Source organism: Mixophyes fleayi, chromosome 1 (genome assembly GCF_038048845.1).
Source record: "Mixophyes fleayi isolate aMixFle1 chromosome 1, aMixFle1.hap1, whole genome shotgun sequence".
NCBI lineage: Eukaryota > Metazoa > Chordata > Amphibia > Anura > Limnodynastidae > Mixophyes > Mixophyes fleayi.
The window spans coordinates 231,073,247-231,090,710 of NC_134402.1; the positions used below are offsets into that span (position 1 = coordinate 231,073,247).

General features: G+C 41.5%; 1 protein-coding gene across 7 annotated transcripts in view; it reads right to left on the bottom strand.

Moving 5' to 3' along the window:
• The window catches only part of MYO9B (myosin IXB), a 159,758-nt gene that overhangs the window by 53,804 nt on the left and 88,490 nt on the right, over positions 1 to 17,464 (bottom strand). For 3 of the 7 annotated variants that reach the window (XM_075207010.1, XM_075207001.1, XM_075207040.1), the window contains exons 11-18: positions 14,160 to 14,281; positions 13,605 to 13,746; positions 13,135 to 13,330; positions 12,350 to 12,425; positions 11,119 to 11,208; positions 9,899 to 10,012; positions 8,879 to 8,918; positions 7,124 to 7,246 (exon numbers count right to left, since the gene is read on the bottom strand). In XM_075207010.1, the coding sequence (XP_075063111.1) occupies positions 7,124 to 7,246; positions 8,879 to 8,918; positions 9,899 to 10,012; positions 11,119 to 11,208; positions 12,350 to 12,425; positions 13,135 to 13,330; positions 13,605 to 13,746; positions 14,160 to 14,281 (903 nt within the window). The remainder of the gene's footprint in view (positions 1 to 7,123; positions 7,247 to 8,878; positions 8,919 to 9,898; positions 10,013 to 11,118; positions 11,209 to 12,349; positions 12,426 to 13,134; positions 13,331 to 13,604; positions 13,747 to 14,159; positions 14,282 to 17,464) is intronic. The other 4 variants (XM_075207050.1, XM_075207020.1, XM_075207025.1 and 1 more) reach the window with 3 other exon arrangements.

Genomic DNA, 17,464 nt, shown 5'->3' on the forward strand with positions numbered 1-17,464 from the left:
CACAGAGGGGTTAAAAACGGGGAGGCAGCATGACAGAGGGGTTAAAAACGAGGGGGCAGCATGACATAGGGGTTAAAAAATGAGGGGGGCCACAGAGGGGTTAAAAAACAGGGCAGCATGGCACAGTGGGGTTAAAAAATGGTGGGCAGCATGGCACAGTGGGGTTAAAAAGGGGGGGAGGCATGGCACAGTGGGATTGAAAAAGGGGGGGAGCAGCATAGTATAGTGTGATGAAGGGGAGCCAGGTGAAGGGGGCAAAAGCAGCATGGAGGGCGCAGTGTGATCATAAGGCATGGCAATGATGAAGGGGCACATTATTGTAATATTGGAGCTAGAGGAAGGCCTAATTATTAATCGTGGATGGTACTGATTTCACGCCAGGGTTGTTTGGAATTATCTAAATGTAGCTATTTTTTCCAAATAGGGCCCCCAGCATTCCAGGATCCAGACAAGCCGCAACTAAAGAAACATGCAGCCACAGGTGGTGAAAGTGAGAACAACAGGTAGGAGAGAGCAGGACAGTATGTGAAATGTTGTGATTCTAGTAGAGACAATGTAAATTTTTGGTGAGTGTTGTGCCCAATGTAAGGTGCAGGCCAAGACTGAACTCTTTGTGTACACACTACATTTTTACTATACTACACTGTGGTGCTAGATGTCCTGAAAGTCAGGAATGCTTGGACATATGTGACGCTCGGGCGAATTGAGAGCCTAGTGATTTTGATGTGTTAGCCACGCCCCAATGGCGCATTTGCCACGCCCCCAAAAGCATGACCACACCTCAGTTTTTTTGTTTTTTTTTAGCATACTCAACTATAAGGGGGGCCCCATGAATTTGTTGTACCGGGGCCCTGAATTCCTCTTGGCAGCCCTGGTTAAAGTAACGCCTACTTTGCTCACGCCTCATAGCGGTGTGAGCAAAAGGAAACATTATTTTTTACTGTATAAAAACTGTAAAAAAGCAGTCTGCAATGTTCGCAGCAAATTGAATCTGCCCCTAAAAGTCTTCACTAACTTGAATGGACATAGGTGGTTGATAAAGCTTTATTCAAAGTGAGAGCTTCATTGTAAGCCATAAACAGAGATCTGAGCATTATAGGAGGACATAATATACAACACAATCCAATATAATATGACTGCCATGCCTCACTATGCTGTAATTTGCCATTTTAATTCACTGATATTTTTTCACAATATTCACAGCACTTTTTTTAGTTGTTTTTTTTTAATTCAAGTATTTTTATTGGTATTTCAAAAATACAAACATACAAAAATAAAGAAAACATACAAAGAAAAGACGCAAATATAACTCAAAGTCAAGAGAATTATCCATGTAAGTACATCACAAAATTACATTATATGTGCTAAATTCGTTAAGGATCACAGACCAAATATGCCCACGCATAACTGTCCATACAGATTTAACGTTTGACATTTGACCTGGGGACCTATAGACCTAATCATTTGGGACCCACCGTCTCGGGGAATCAAGTGAGTATGGTAACTCAAGCCACCTATGCCAAATAGCCTCAACATTTCTTTAGGGCCCGTCTGCTGGTATACACATACCTCTCGTGCCCTATAGTAGTGTTGACCAATGCTTTCCAATTGTTTTTTTTATCATGTGACTTGCTGGAGCCAACAAGAGTCATGGTGACTTTTGCTATCATAAACAATTGAGAAATATACAGTTGTGTCAGCTTGTAAACCTTACCCTTCAAGTGCAGCCCAAATAGACATGTAGCCGGTGACCAAAGACGAACCTCAATTACATTTTTTTGAATACAATGAGTGACCCTGTACCAGAAAGTTTGTATGTGGGGGCACTCCCAAAAAAGATGCCAAAAGCTACCCATCTCTGACTTACATTTCGGGCAAGTGGGATTATTGGCAGGGCAGTATTGGCAATATAATAAGGGCAGGTAAGCCCTACATAAAAAGAAAACTTGCATTTTTTTGGAACTGAAAGGATACCACTAGAGCTGTCCAGGACAATCCCCCGGTCCTTAACAGTTAGAGGACCTATATCTATTTCCCACTGGTTTCTCAGGCCATCCAAATCAACCACCGTAAATTCATATAGAAGATGTGAATACATATATGAAATCAAACCCTCACAGGGACGGACACTCCACCTAGTCGAACGCCTTGGCCGTGTCCAAGGACAACACCACTTCAGTCTCTGAATGAGGCGACCGCACCTGCAGGAGAGTGAAGTGTCTTCTTAGATTAATAGATGTGGACTTGCCTGGCATGAATCCCGTTTTATCAGGATGCATCAGTTCCAACACCACCCTATTCAACCACAAAGCCAGTAGTTTAGCCAAAACCTTTACATCATTTGTAAAGAGTGAGATAGTGCAAGAAGACTCAGGATATAACGCATCTTTCCCTGATTTAGGCAGCACCACCACTATTGCATCTGCCATAGAAGGGGAGAGGGAGTCGGCCTCACATAGCTCGCTAATTGTGTTCAACAGTCTAGACATAAAAAGGTCTGTTTTTTATACAGTTCCATAGGTATGCCATCCACTCCAGGGGCCTTACCATTGGGGAATGACATGATAGCCGCATCAATTTCCTCTAGGGTGAATGATGAATCTGATTACTCCTTACTATCTGTGGAGAGCATGATGAGAGAGACAGTATCCAAATATGCCTGCAAGGCAGCCAAATCATATTGAACCGGGGACTTGATTGTATTAGCATAATAATTGTAAAAGACCTCAACAATGTCTGGCATCAGGAACCACTTAACCCCATGATAATCTCAAATAACCGGTACGGCCGCGTCAGCCTTCTCCACCGTAGCCTGGTATGCCAAAAAGCTCCTGTTTCAGTCACCCTGAGCATATTGCACATATTTTGAGAAGAGAAGCTTACGTTTGGATTTGTCAAAAACATAGTCGACCATCTCCCTCTGTGCTACCTGCCATGCTCATCTTGTGGACTCGGTTCTACCATTTATATATTGCACTTCAAGTAATATACAGGTTTTCTCTAATTCTTTTTCTCTAATTCTAGACGACTTTTTGATTTCTGCCACACCGGTAATCAGTGTTCCCCTCAAAAAGGCCTTAAAGGTATCCCAGACTATCGGAGGCATTGCTGTCTCAGAATTATCTGCAAAGAATCCCTCCTACTGAGTCACCAATGTTGCTCTCGTGCCCATCAGGGAGAGCCAAAAAGGATTCCGTTTCCAGAAGGACTGACCCCTAGTAATAGCAAAGTCAATAGATAGCAGGAGATCCCTCAGGCCTTATATTCGATAACACATACTGCGTTGGCACTAGAGAGCGGGACAAAAAAGCTAAATCAATTCTTGAGAATGCATTATATGATGTGGAGAAACCGGGAAATTGGAGTTTCTGGATGCCCCAGGCACCAGACATCCAGCAGGCCCAACTCGTCTACCAAGGTGGAGAAAGCTGAGACAGATTTATTAACTACAGTACTTTACCCCCACCATCTATCAACAGCTTTATTCATCACATTATTGAAATCCCCCATACACATGATAGGCACATTGCTCTGAAATCACCACATTTCTTTAGCACCTCACTATTGTACGGTGGGGGTATATATATATATATATCTCACAAGGAGAAGAACTGGAGCCCAATTAATGATAGCTTAGGACATACCTCCCTCCAGAATCCACATGGAGTTTTTCTAGGGAGAAACCAAGACACCTATGCACAAGCACAGAGACCCCTCGATAGTTGGTGGTATGAGTGGAGTGATACGCCTTTCTCACCCATGAGTACTCTTTAACCATCTAAATGGTTCTCAAGCAGGCAAACAACGTCAGGGTCGTTTTTCCCAATTTGACGGATAACCATCATCATCATTTATTTATGTAGTGCCACTGATTCTGCAGCGCTGTACAGAGAACTCACTCACATCAGTCTCTGCCCCATTGGAGCTTACAGTCTGAATTCCCTAACATACACACACACACAGAACCAGAGAGCGTTTCACATTGTCATTTAAACCCCTCACATTCCAGGAGAGAAGCCTCAACTCCCTGTTAGATGCACTAGTATACAAATATAATGAGCATACATCATTCAGCAACATTTTAAGAACATATAAACATTGATCATACTTTTGCGATAACATAATAGCACACTGCCTCCAGCCGAGCCCGCACTGTTCACGACAGCCCAAACCCAATAAGGCAAGCCGCCCGCTAACCAATGGAGTAAAAAGGTAACATCCGAAAGGAAGAACCAGGTGAGAAACAGAAGAAAAAAGGCAAGAAATAAGAAGGAAGGGAAAGGGAAGGGGCAAACAGACCTAGATCGGGCTTAAAGCCATGGGCCCTCCAGCCTTATCAATGCCACAATCTTATAGTGATATATAACAATCTATCTTTTCAACACATATTAAACATCATTGAGAAAATGAACGTTAGAGGTTACATTGTGACTGACAGCTCCAACATATGATGCACAAGAAGATTCAGTACCAAAGTGTCCCGAGGACATAGGAGAGAAACAAATGGTACGCATCAAGCATCCTTCATTAGCGTCCACCAACAGACAGAAGGTCAATCCAGGCGGCAGACTTCCTGGGCGTATCAAAGAAGGGTGTGCGGCCCTCCGAAACCACCCTCAGTCGGAAGGGAAAGATCATTGCATAAGGAACCTAAGTCCCGTAATCTTATTTTAACTGTAATAAATTGAGCCCTGTCTTTTTGCACATCCAGAGCGAAATCAGGATACACTGATACTCGTCGACCATTCCACGGGCGACCTTGTGTCTGGCCAGGCGCTGCACAGCATCTTGGTCACGTTAGTGCAGGAGTTTGGCTATGAAAGTACGGGAAGGGGCTCCAGGTGGAGGTGCCTGGGCTGTAATACAGTGGGCCGGCTCCATGCAAATTAGGCTGTAAACTAATCTGTGCCAAACAATTGAACCAACCACTTCTCCAGCAAAGACTCAGGGGCAACACCCTCCGCCTCCTGAGGTAGCCCAACCAAGTGGATGTTATTGCGGCGTAAACGCCCTTCGATAGCCGTAAGTTTTTCCTTGAACAGAGAAACTTTTGATTCTAGACCCTCAAACTGGCCCCTCACTGGTGTAGAGGCATCCTTCAATGAAGATATGCGAGTCTCCAGCTCACTCACTCTCTCCATTTTATGAATGTCATGCCGGAGAAGGAAAAAATTGGCCTGCACCTCTCCAATGTTTTCAGTCACACGTTTTTCAGAGATACTAATGGCCTGTAAGACCTGTTGTATCGTGACCTCTGGGTCACCCGGGGGACTGGAAATGGAGGAGAAGTAGAGGTCCGCAACGGCTCAGAGCGCTGTGCATTTTCTGAGTCAGAAGCAGTTGTGGAACAGCGGGCAAAACATTTCAATTTTCCCGACGCAGCGGACTGGCCATGCTTGTCCATAATTTTAGGAAGGAGGTAATGTATTACCTTACAGTGATGCTGAAGGGTGTTTATCCAGCAGATTTGTGTATAGATGAACATCAAATCCAAAGTTTAAGCAGATGTCTGTGCGTCAGAAGTTGCAATGCTGACTGTAGATTTGGTTTTTCTGGATAGAACTTGACAGATTACAGCCAAATGCACTCACCCTCCAACATATATCACAGAGTGAAGGACACACTCCCAGATTTTTGTACTGCAGATGACAGTCATAGGCTTCACAGATTAAGATGAGCCTGGCACAAATTGGACAGGCATCCGGAGCATATACAATCATGTGCCCCATCTGGTAAGACTGCGGGGAGATTCCCAACCTTCACCTAGAGGTCCAGCGTGCAGCTCCTCAGCCTAAGACAATATGGCGCCCGGATCATGGAGCGGCGGAAAAGGAGAGGTCCGATATATGCAACCAACTCCTCCCTCGGGTGTCTCCAGGAGGGGACAGCACTGATCGTGCATTTAGCCCACCGAACCAAACCGAGGACTCTTTGATACAGGAGAGGGTAATCGTATATGAGCGCTCTCCCTATAGCCACTGATCTCACTCACTGATCTCGGTTAGCACACGGGTAATAGTTAGAAATCCAGCGCCGATAGTCTCACAGCCCAGGTCCGCTGTTAGTGTGGAGTGCCAAACAGTTATTTTGGGCGCACTTGCATAGTCCCCAACTCCAGCACCAACTACTGCCACACAGGCAGGGCTCCGAAGGGAATAAAAGAAACCTCACTACTGCACCAAGTCCAACTTCACCACAGGTCCACTTTATCAGCAGCACATTAAGAGTCCGGCTCTGTGTCGAAATCTTCACCTTGGCAACCATACAGGAGTTCAGCAGAATATATGGGCCGGAGAGCAAGCAACGATGCGTGCTACCTCATGCTTGTTCAGGTCACGTCCCCCACTTTCTTTAGTTCTTAATTATTTCGCTACTAGTGATTATCATGGAATAAAAGTTTTTTCTTTCTTTTAATTAATTTCTAATAAAAGGACAAGCTTTTATTGGACAATATAAGTAACTCACAGAGTGCCCAATTTATGAAATTTTCTTTTCTCTTCGCCTTTTTATATGTACTACTAAATGTTTTGGGTGCACCACCCCTATGATTGTATTGCTTACAAATTATCGAATTTAATTAATTGGGGATGTGATGACCTGGTGCTGTGGTATTTTGTATGAAGGCTCAACTATTGCTACATATTTTTGGAACTAATTGCAACTAAATGCATGGAGCTTTGACAATTTGTCAAACCAATTTGCTTTATACATATACATCATTCTTCAATGTACAATTCCCGAAACTGTGTTTCACTGTTTGATTTTAAATATGGAAAATTATGACCTGTATTTGAAATTTTTAAATATAAATATCAGAGGACATTGAGAAGCTGATGACCAAGACTGCAGCAAGAGCTCTTTCAAGCAGGCCACAGAAAAGCAACGTTACGTCTACATCAGTAATATCTTACAACATCGGCTAATAAGACACTAAAATAAAATCTAATGGACAATTTGTGTACTTTGTCAAATACAAACAAAAATTGTATTGACCTGTCAGAAGGCTATATTTTACAAAAAGCCCATCCAAATACTAAATTTGTTTTCCAATTGTAGTTATTTACCATACTGCATTAAAATTATTAAAAAGAAAATACAGATGCATAATTTAATGAGAACACACCTGGAATTGTGCACTGATACTGGGTGGTTTCTTCTTCTTGTGCAGATGAAGGAGGGACTTAGTAGTTCGGTCATGGAGAGTCATGCTCATTATTAATTTCAGAGACTGGGAGTCAAGCAGGTTCTGTAAGTACATGGGTCAAGGGAAGGGAGAGAGACATCAGATTGCTAAACACTATTGTGGAAACTTTGACACAAAATGTATAAAACCGATTATATACTGCCTATAGAAATGCGGAAGACAGTTAGAAAAACTCTGACACTCTTCTTTATGTGGAATTAGCAGAAACACTCTTTTTTCTATAGAAAACTTGGTGTCCACCAGATCCAGCGGGTCGACAGGAGGAAGTTGAAAACCCATCCGGATCTGACCACAGGATAACTGTATGGAGGTTATGTATGCATAACTCCGTAAAAACAGATCTGCACTTGGGTAATGCATGCAATCCATAAGAAAATACATCTGACCAAGAATTCAAACGTCTTATATGGGTGGCATCATATTTAAGCGCACCTGGGGCTGATAAGCCGTTGTGCGATAGTTTTGCTCTATAACACTTGCTTATGTAACACAAATTTTAGCAGATTCAACTGACATATATTGAGTGCTTTGAAAAAGATCAGCATTCTTGGTGAAATTGTAGCTTGAAGTCCACAAAACGAGAGAAAAGAAGACTTCCAAGTAAATAGCAGGTGGGGTATTTCTTGAAATAACTGGGGGAGTTATGGGGTATCAACTCTTAATTGTTTCTTACAGTAAATTAAAAGTGTCATTTTTAGACACAGGCTCTGTTTTGTTATTATTACATTGTATATCCTAATAGCCTAGTCATCAATTATGTATGAAAATTAGGGAGAAATGTTAGAAGCCTTGTATATCTTTGCTGGAGGGGTTCAATAGGCATAACAAATACAAAGCCTCATACAATTGGATATAGTGAAAGGAGTGGAAAGAGACCTGCTGGAGTGTAACATGTTCTCAAGACATATGAAACATAAAAGATACCTGGATTTCTGGGACAATTATGCTATAAATACGATATAAAAGAGTATAACGTGCATTAATAATTATAAAGTACAAAAGCTGCGAACATTAACACTTCAAAAGTGCAGTTCAAAAATCTGAATGTACATAGATTAAGCTATCGAAGATAAGCTGAACATGTCTGCTCCCAGATGATTAATGGGGGAGTTTGCTTTGTATGATAACGGATAATATTTAAGTAAAGTGTACACTGCAAAACATTATATATAAAATTGTATATCTGTTATGATGATTAATACTTGATGCACTTCCTTATGCTCTCAGTTCATATGTTCAAACAAAACTTACTCCCTTTAGTCAAGACAAATAATACAGATGTGTGACACAGGCATTAAGCATTCAAGGTTACACAGAATGACCTACCTCAATATAAGCAATAACTAGCAGGAATACTCAGCAGATGTAAAAGGAAGAGATACGCTGCGTTGTGGTGTGTTGTGGTTTAAAGCTTTGTGCCAGGAGGCTTTGAGGTAATGTTACAATACTAAAACATCGCCAGTATGTGGTGCGAGCAAAAAACAGAGATGTTTTAATACCCAGAAATGTGCGCTGAAGTTCATCACAGAGGATCTGACGGGAATTAGCGTACAATTGAAATACGTCTTAATAAAAGATTGGTATATGTAGAAGTTCTATCACACTTAAATTAAACCTATATCTTACGTCAATCAAAAATTCCACACATTTCATAGCAAGAATAACTTTTAATACCTTTGGGATGATCTGCTTCTGACGTACACCTTTAGTTTTCCTGGGGAAATAATACAGGCCAGCGTCATTAGAAAAGAAGATTTTTACTCACCATAAAATCGATTTCTCTGACTCCATTGGAAGACACTGCGAGACATTGGGGTATAGTAGGTGGAACTAGGAGTTAGGCACTTATCAACTTGTTTGTTCCTCCCCAGCTCAGACCTCAGTTATTGAAGAGGGATTAGTAGGGAAGGAGTGTGAGGAACAAACAAGTTGATAAGTGCCTAAATGCCTAGTCCCCACTACTATACCCCAATGTCTCACAGTGTCCCCCAATGGTAGGAAAGAGAAACCTCTTTTTTTCCCTCAATTCCTGGGAAACGGATTTAATAAGTTAACCATTCGCAGTTACTCAGCATAACCACTTAGTACTAAGTTAGTTTATTTCATAGCTTAGTAAGGTCTTACAAGATATGTGCATATCTCACAACATTCTTGATTAGAAAATCATGGTAAACTAAACATTGCCCCCATTGTGACCAAATCACTCCCAAACCCAAGGTATGCCAATTTTACAGTGAGACTATGTCCATTTTCGGTCATTGACTCTTTTGGGCTCAGAAATTCAGGAGTGTTGGGAGTTATGCATGCGTAAGATACCAGAACACTAGTCAGAAGCTATGTTAATATGCACTAGTAAAAAGACACGCATAGCAATAACTGAAAGTTTGCATGCTTAAAACATCTACTGCAATGAAAGATTGAGCATATACATAAAAACAAGCAAAAAACAAACATTCAGCCTGCAAAATATAAAGCACAATATGGCCATTATTTAATAAACTACACCTATGTTGCAAATCTTTACAAGGTTCAACATAAAATTCCCTAAAACATGACCAGTAATTATTCTGCACTGCACGCACTTCTATTAGTATACACAATGCACAAACCCTACACTCTGCACACAATGTCAACACCAACTTCTTGCGCTGTGATCATTGTAGACAGATGACTATGGGTGCCTTGCACACTCACTGTAACTGAAGCCGCGAGTGTCTGCGTAGGGAAAGGGTGCGCAGCAGGTTGGCTGGGTCATCCCCCTGCCAAGAGAGTCCCTTAATACTGCTCATCAGCTGAGAGTGCCGCTCTCTGCCAGCGTCAGGTGAGAGGAAAAGAGATAGATTATAGATTACCTAGGTGTTGGAGGCTATGGATCAAACTGATTCAGTTGTACATATAGGAAAACAATTACATTATCAGTTGAAACACACACACACACTTACAATATATAAATACAGATATTCATTTAAAATGTATACAGTTAAAACTATAGGTAATGAGCCGGTCACTAATATTTCCACCAGCAGAAAACACTCAAAATATGCACTTTGATGCTATTTTGTGCACTGTAATGCTGTTATTAATAGAAATATAAACTGATTTCTAATCTAGTGACTGGTGTGTAATTATTATTTTCAATTTAAAACTTAACATCATAAGCTGAAACAGATGCTACCCAGCACCTCAGAAAGAAGCTGCAGGAGAACCAGAGTGGATGCTTGGAAGGTTAGTGGGTGGTGTGAATCCATTCCATGCACTGTGACAGTGTTAAATACCTGTCTGCTACATGCATCTTATGTGCCCCAAAGGAGTCTGCAGAGCAGCACCATGAAGCACAGTTTCAGGTCTTCCTTTATTACACAATGCATCTTATTGTATACTGTATTGCTCCTGAGATGCAACCTCAAAGTAAAATTGCCAAACAAAATGAAGCATTACGACACTACGATCTGGAACAAACAAGTACTTTGAGACTTTTTTTTTTTCCCATCACTCTATATTTCTTACTCAAATGTAAAAATTAAAAGCAGAGAACCTAACATATTAAAAACTGTGCATTTTTTTTAAAGGACCATTGAACCCAAAATACAAGTTGGCTTATATAAAAGAGGTACTTAAATATTCACAAAAATATATGTAGAAGTTTTAGAAGTCTATCGGAAGTGAAGATATCGGAAATAAAGTTGCGATTGCAGAGGAAGAGATTATCTTACGCACACAGCAAACTCCCCTTCCACTAGCTCATTAATGGATCTGGCAGCCAACCTACCCCTTGCCTGAAACGGTTGATAACATAGAATAATAGTTTGCACTTTGCCAACTTGTGTTTCAGATTTAATGGACCTTTAAGTTGGAACTAAGTAGAAGACTCCTTTGGAGCAAACAAAAAGTTTGTGCGTCACCCTTACACTTACTTCTTGCTTTCATATATACTTATGATGTCTTCAAATACATTGATATCATACTCCGTAGTACAATCAAAGGAGAAATCGAGGAGAGAATGGCTGAAGGTGGAGTACAGGTGAGCCCCAGTAAGATGTGGAACAGTATACAAGTATCTATTATCGTTTTATTTCATTATGTAATTTATTTTACATTTATGGAATATACTTTATATGCAGTGACAACAATGGGTAAAAGCATATTTACATATTAGTAGGACAAGGGAATGAAGTAAAGATTTCTTTATAACTTGTATGCTTTCAATAGAGGATAGTCAGGGTCTCTTGGGATTTGCAACGTAATGCTAGCCATCAGAAGTAAAGCTGGAGGCTAGGGTGTTTCCTTCAGTCTATCATATTGTTACACTACAGTCTATTATTCAGATTATAATATAAATGTTTCCACAGTTTGACACTTTATATGGCGGTAGCTGGTAATAAACTCCCAAATAATGCACCATTCTGCACATTTGCGATGTAAGTGTACTTTTATGGATAGCGGACCTACTTAACTTTGCTTTCAGATTTTTAGAGCATAATATAGCCGATAAAAAAAATAAAAAATAGAATGCATACACTAACATTAGTGGTTATTTTGCTCTTGGGATCATATCCACTGGGTGTACATTCCTTTCAAATGCTATATATTAAATGTTTAATTATATTTAGCCTTCTACTTTTGAGTTTACAAAACATGCAGGAGTATAGAATAAAAAGGGAACATATGTTTATAATCTGCTGATGCCAATTCTAACACAAGCAAATCTCAGTTGGAAACTGTTCAGTATATAATATGGGTAGTTTACAGCTTAATTTATAGCAACAGTTGAGAAATCAGTAGTATAAAATTAACATCTTTAATAATCACCAATTAATTTTGCACTGAAACAACAAAACAGATTTTGTAACACACACACTTGATTTCATTTATGAAAAATAACAGCACTAATTTTATACGCTATGGGGAGTATTCAATTGTTAGCGCTAACGGGAAAAACGAGCGCTCAAAAAATATTACCGTTTATACGGTAATATTGCGCGTGAAAAGCGTTAATACGGTAATTTACTCGCGGAATTTCCGTATTAACGCTAAGATTTTTTGAGCGCTCGTTTTTCCCCGTTAACGCTAACAATTGAATACCCCCCTTAGACTGCTTTATTTTAAGATAAATAATAAGTCATGTTATAATTTACATCTGCTTACCGGTATAATTTCTCCACAGAGGTATTTGACTTCTGTAGCTCCCCCAAGGGGATTCGAGGTCCTTTTCTAACTACACCTATATTGTAGAAAATAGATAAACTTAAGTATTAACAACTTTTGAAATTGCTGTTAATTTTTTGCTGCTTTCAAATAGTTTAATTGTATTTGGTTCCTTGTGTGATTTATCAAGTAGAACGGCTCATTTTAACTTGATTAAAGTGAAAAAATAAAATAAAAAGATGTGGATGAGAAGGGAGAAGAAAAGTAACTTTCTGTTATCGCTTAATAGATCCAATAACCTATTGCCAAATTTTGTCTGACCTGTGAATGCTTCATAAATAAATATGACATTCTAGCAAAATGTAAATACTACAACTAGCTTAAATAGAACGAACTACATAAAATGGTACAAAAACAGAAAACACGTGTGAAAGAAATGGTAACTAAACCCAACCCAGTGATGAGCAATATTAATCTGGATCAATTTGTTTGGCCAAAATTAGGTCATATTCTCATGTTGGACAGCTACATGGCAGGATCGGAAAAATACGTCATGCAAATATCAGCTGGAATTGGTAGAGATTATGTTGCTGTGGTATCTTCCTTTCCCATATTCTATTAAAGATACAGCGTAATTTCAGGTTACCTCTGTATGTAATAAAATACTTCTGCAACTGCAAATTTATAAATAGAGTTTTATCTTACAGTAAGTTCCGATAATGTCCAATCACCCATGTTTACTGCTGCCTGAAGGAAACAAAGATCAATCAATATGTATGATTTACCTGCTGTCCTCTCTGCCCGTTGCCTGCCAGCCTCATTTAGTACAGCCATTGATCTAATTGCTGCCCGCAGCACAGCCCATCGGAAAACAGACACTGGGTCCATGCCAATGAGTTCACGGATGTATGCACTGTCACTGCTCCGGAGGAGAGCGACAATATCAGGTCTCATGTAATCCGTATTTTTCTCACGAAAATCCTGTATCAAAAGACAGAAGAAAAAATATTTTATTATGGACAGTTCTTAAGATATTCTACAACTCAACTTTTAGATGTGAGGTTAATAAAAGTTTCTTGAAAGTAAAACACAAATCTCGGTATGTAACATAGGTAACTCTGCAGAAAATCATATAAATTATTAGACAGACTAATATACATTTTAGAAAGTGCTTAAAAAAAGGGTCACAAATAATGTCTACCCCACTAGTGAAGACTGAAGAGCTAAGCTCCCAAAAAATGTATATTGTACTGACCTTGATCTGGTACTTGACTTTGCCTGCAAAGTGGCGTATGATGAAGGCAGGCTCCATAACAGGAGTGCCCACAAAATACTTATTCTCCTCGTGCTGCTGTTTAAACTTGGCCAACAGAGTACGGTAGGTGGCATGAGGGAAACTGAACAGAGAACGCACAAGCACATTAATTTCAAAATATGTAAAAGATTAATTTCAAATGATAGGGTTTGAAACCACAATCCTTCCGCACCAGTTAGAAAGACATCCTTACTCTGTGCTGTTATTAACATTCAGATACTAAGATAGCTGCATGATGGATTACCCACTCCCACTTCAAACTTTAGTACACATGGACATGAAAGAAACTAGCTGTGCTGCTAACATTCTAATGATCACATTGACAATAGCTTGTTCTAGCCTAGCCCACTTCACTTGATATGGTCGACACATATAGAAGGATACAATTGTGAGAATCAGTGGGTAACAGACTGAAGAAAGTGAGAATGCAGCAATGATCCCGCTTTTACATCCACATACTAGTAAAACCAGAGGAATACATAAATCTGTACATACTTGCTCTCCTCATCCAGTAGGTAAAAGAGACCAGTTGGCTTCTTGCTGATCAAATGGATGCAGCCAACATTGTCTGTGTAATCTATATTGTGCCAACTAATGCCTTCACCTTGATATTCCTCCTGTAGGGGACATATCACATGATTTCAATTGCACAAGCAACCAGCATTATTACAACAATCTTCAATTTTCACTTCAAATGACCAAGTAATATTCATGAAAATGCATTATAATAAGATTTTTACTCACCGTAAAATGCATTTCTCTGACTCCATTGGGGGGCACTGCGATACATTGGGGTATAGTAGTGGGCTCAGGAGTCTTGTCACTTTAACTGCTAAGTCTTTGAACTCCTCCCCTACTTAACCCCTCCTCTCCAGAGAGATCCTCAGTTTTGAATAACCAAGAGTGAACGTAAAGGAGGTAACATAACCTGGACAGGTCTTCATTTATAAAGAACCATAACCAAAGTTTTCACACACAGAACTATATACAGAGCAAGGGAGGGTGCGCAGTGCCCCCCAATGGAGTCAGAGAAATGGATTTTACGGTGAGTAAAAATCTTATTTTCTCTTCCCTGCCATTGGGGGGCACTGCGATACATTGGGGATATACCAAAGCTTCCTCAAGGGTGGGAATGCTCTGGACCAGCTGCACGCATAATCCTGCGACCAAAGCTTGCATCAGCCGATGCACAGCCTTAAAGTCTATAAAATATAGTGAATGTGTGGACGGAAGACCAAGTCGCCGCTCTACACAACTGCACTGCCGACGCGCCGTGCCTAGCCGCCCAGGAGGCACCTACTGCCCTAGTAGAATGTGCCCTTAAAGTCTGCGGAACGGCCAGAGAAACTGAAACATAAGCCTCACGATTCGTGGACGTAATCCACCGAGCAATTGACTGCTTTGAAGCAGGCCAGCCTCTTTTATTGGCGTCATATAAAACAAACAGATCTCTGGTCTTTCTGACCTGCGCACTACGATCTACATAACTCTGTAGAGCTCGCACCACATCCAAGTACTGCATAGACCCTTCTGAAGAGTCCCTGTTTGCTTTAAAAGCAGGGACAACAATTTCCTGATTTAGGTGGAATCTAGAAACCACTTTAGGAACAAAAGACGACTTGGTCCGAAGGACTGCCTGTCTGAGTCAAAAATAAGAAAAGGAGGGTCACAGCAAAGTGCCCCAAGCTCAGACACTCTTCGTGCTGAAGCTATAGCCAACAAAAAATACTGCCTTCCACGTAAGATACCTCAAGTCAACAGACTGTAAAGGCTCAAACGGAGGTTTAGAAAAAGCACAAAGAACCAAACTGAGGTCCCAGGGCTCGACAGGATGACAAAAAGGAGGTTGTATGTGCAAAACTCCTTGCAAAAATGTCTCGCTATCCGCATATTCAGCAATCTTTTTCTGAAAATAGACAGAAAGGGCGGATATCTGCCCCTTGAGGAAACCAAGCCGCACATCCTTCTAAATATCTTCCTGAAGAAAAAGCAGGACACGGGAAATCTTAAATCTAGAAGAATGAAATCTCCTAGACTCACACCACACAATATACGTCTTCCACACTCTGTAATAAATGGATGATGACGCAGGCTTTCTGGCCCTAATCATGGTGTTTATGACCTCTAGAGAGAAACCCTTAGCTTTAAGTATTAGGGTTTCAATAGCCAGGCCGTCAAAGCCAGCTGACCCAAACCTTGGTAAAGGAATGGACCCTGAACCAGAAGATCTGCCTGCATGGGAAGCCGGAATGGAGGAGCTCCTGCTAAAGACAGCAGATCTGAGAACCACGCTCTGCGTGGCCAAAATGGAGCTATTAGGATAGCGGGAACCCTCTCCCTCTTCACCTTCTTTAGCACCCGCGCAATCATTGGAATGGGCGGGAAAATGTACACCATCCGGTACTGCCAAGGGGCTGACATGGCATCTACTATTTCTGCCGCTGGGTCTCGAGCTCTTGCGCCGTAGCGCGGCACCTGATGGTTCAGACTGGACGCCATCATGTCTATCTCCTATCTCCATCATGTCTATCTCCGGACGGCCCCAACGCTCCACCAGTAGGGAGAATACCTGACTGTTTAGAGCCCATTCCCTGGGATGAAGGGTGTGTCTGCTGAGGAAGTCTGCTTCCCAATTCTTCACCCCCGGAATGTGAATGGCTGAAATCCTGGGGACCTGATGTTCTGCCCACGCTAGTATGCGTCTGGCCTCTCGCATAGCAGCCGCGCCGCGAGTGCCCCCCTGATGATCCATGTACGCTACCGTGGTGGCGCTGTCGGACTGAATCTCAAGAGGTTTTCCTCTGAGAAAATCCTGTGCTCCTATCAGAGTGTTGTACACTGCTCTGAGCTCCAGAATGTTTATTGGAAGACGCGACTCCCGAGGGGACCAGAGACCCTAAAGCCTCAGGGCTCCTGTTACTCCCCCCCATTCCAACAGACTGGCGTCCAAGACCATACCTGTAAGGATTGGCCTCTCTCCAAGTTGGATCGGGACGTCCACCAGACCAGAGATAGCCTTGTGACTGTGGACAGACAAAATATCTGTTTGTCCAAATTCGTCTGAGACCCTGACCACTTCCGCAGGATCTCTACCTGAAGTGGACGGGAGTGAAACTGAGCAAAAGGAACTGCCTCGAACACCGAGACCATCGTCCCCAGGAGCTTCATGCAACTGAGTACCAAGACACTCCTTTTCCTCAGAATCGCTCTAGTCTTTGTCTGCAAAGCTAATACTTTTTCTAAACTCTCAGAGACTGAGTATCGAAAAGCAGACCCAAGAAGCGCATCTGCTGAGTTAGTACCAGCGATGACTTAGGTAAATTCAACACCCAACCGTGACTTTGAAGAAACTGCATAACAGTCTGGATCTGTTGGGGTAGAAGAACCGCAGACGGTGCCTTCAACAGAAGGTCGTCTAGGTAAGGGATAATTGTTATGCCCTTCTGGTGCAATAGACTGTCCATGACTGCCATGATCTTGGTAAAGACTCTGGGAGCAGTAGCCAGGCCAAAGGGGAGTGCCCTGAACTGAAAATGCGCCTTTCCTACTGCAAACCGAAGGAGACTCTGGTGTCCTTCCCAGATCGGTACATGTAGGTAGGCATCCTTGATGTCTAATGATGCCAAAAACTCTTTCTCTATCCCTGCTATCACAGAGCGTAGGGATTCCATGCAAAATTTTTGAATCTTCAGCTCTTGTTTAGAGACCGAAGATTCAGGATGGGCCGGAAGGATGCGTCTGCTTTTGGCACCAGGAAGAGGTTTGAGTAAAAACCCCGCCCCCTTTCTAGAGGAGGCACC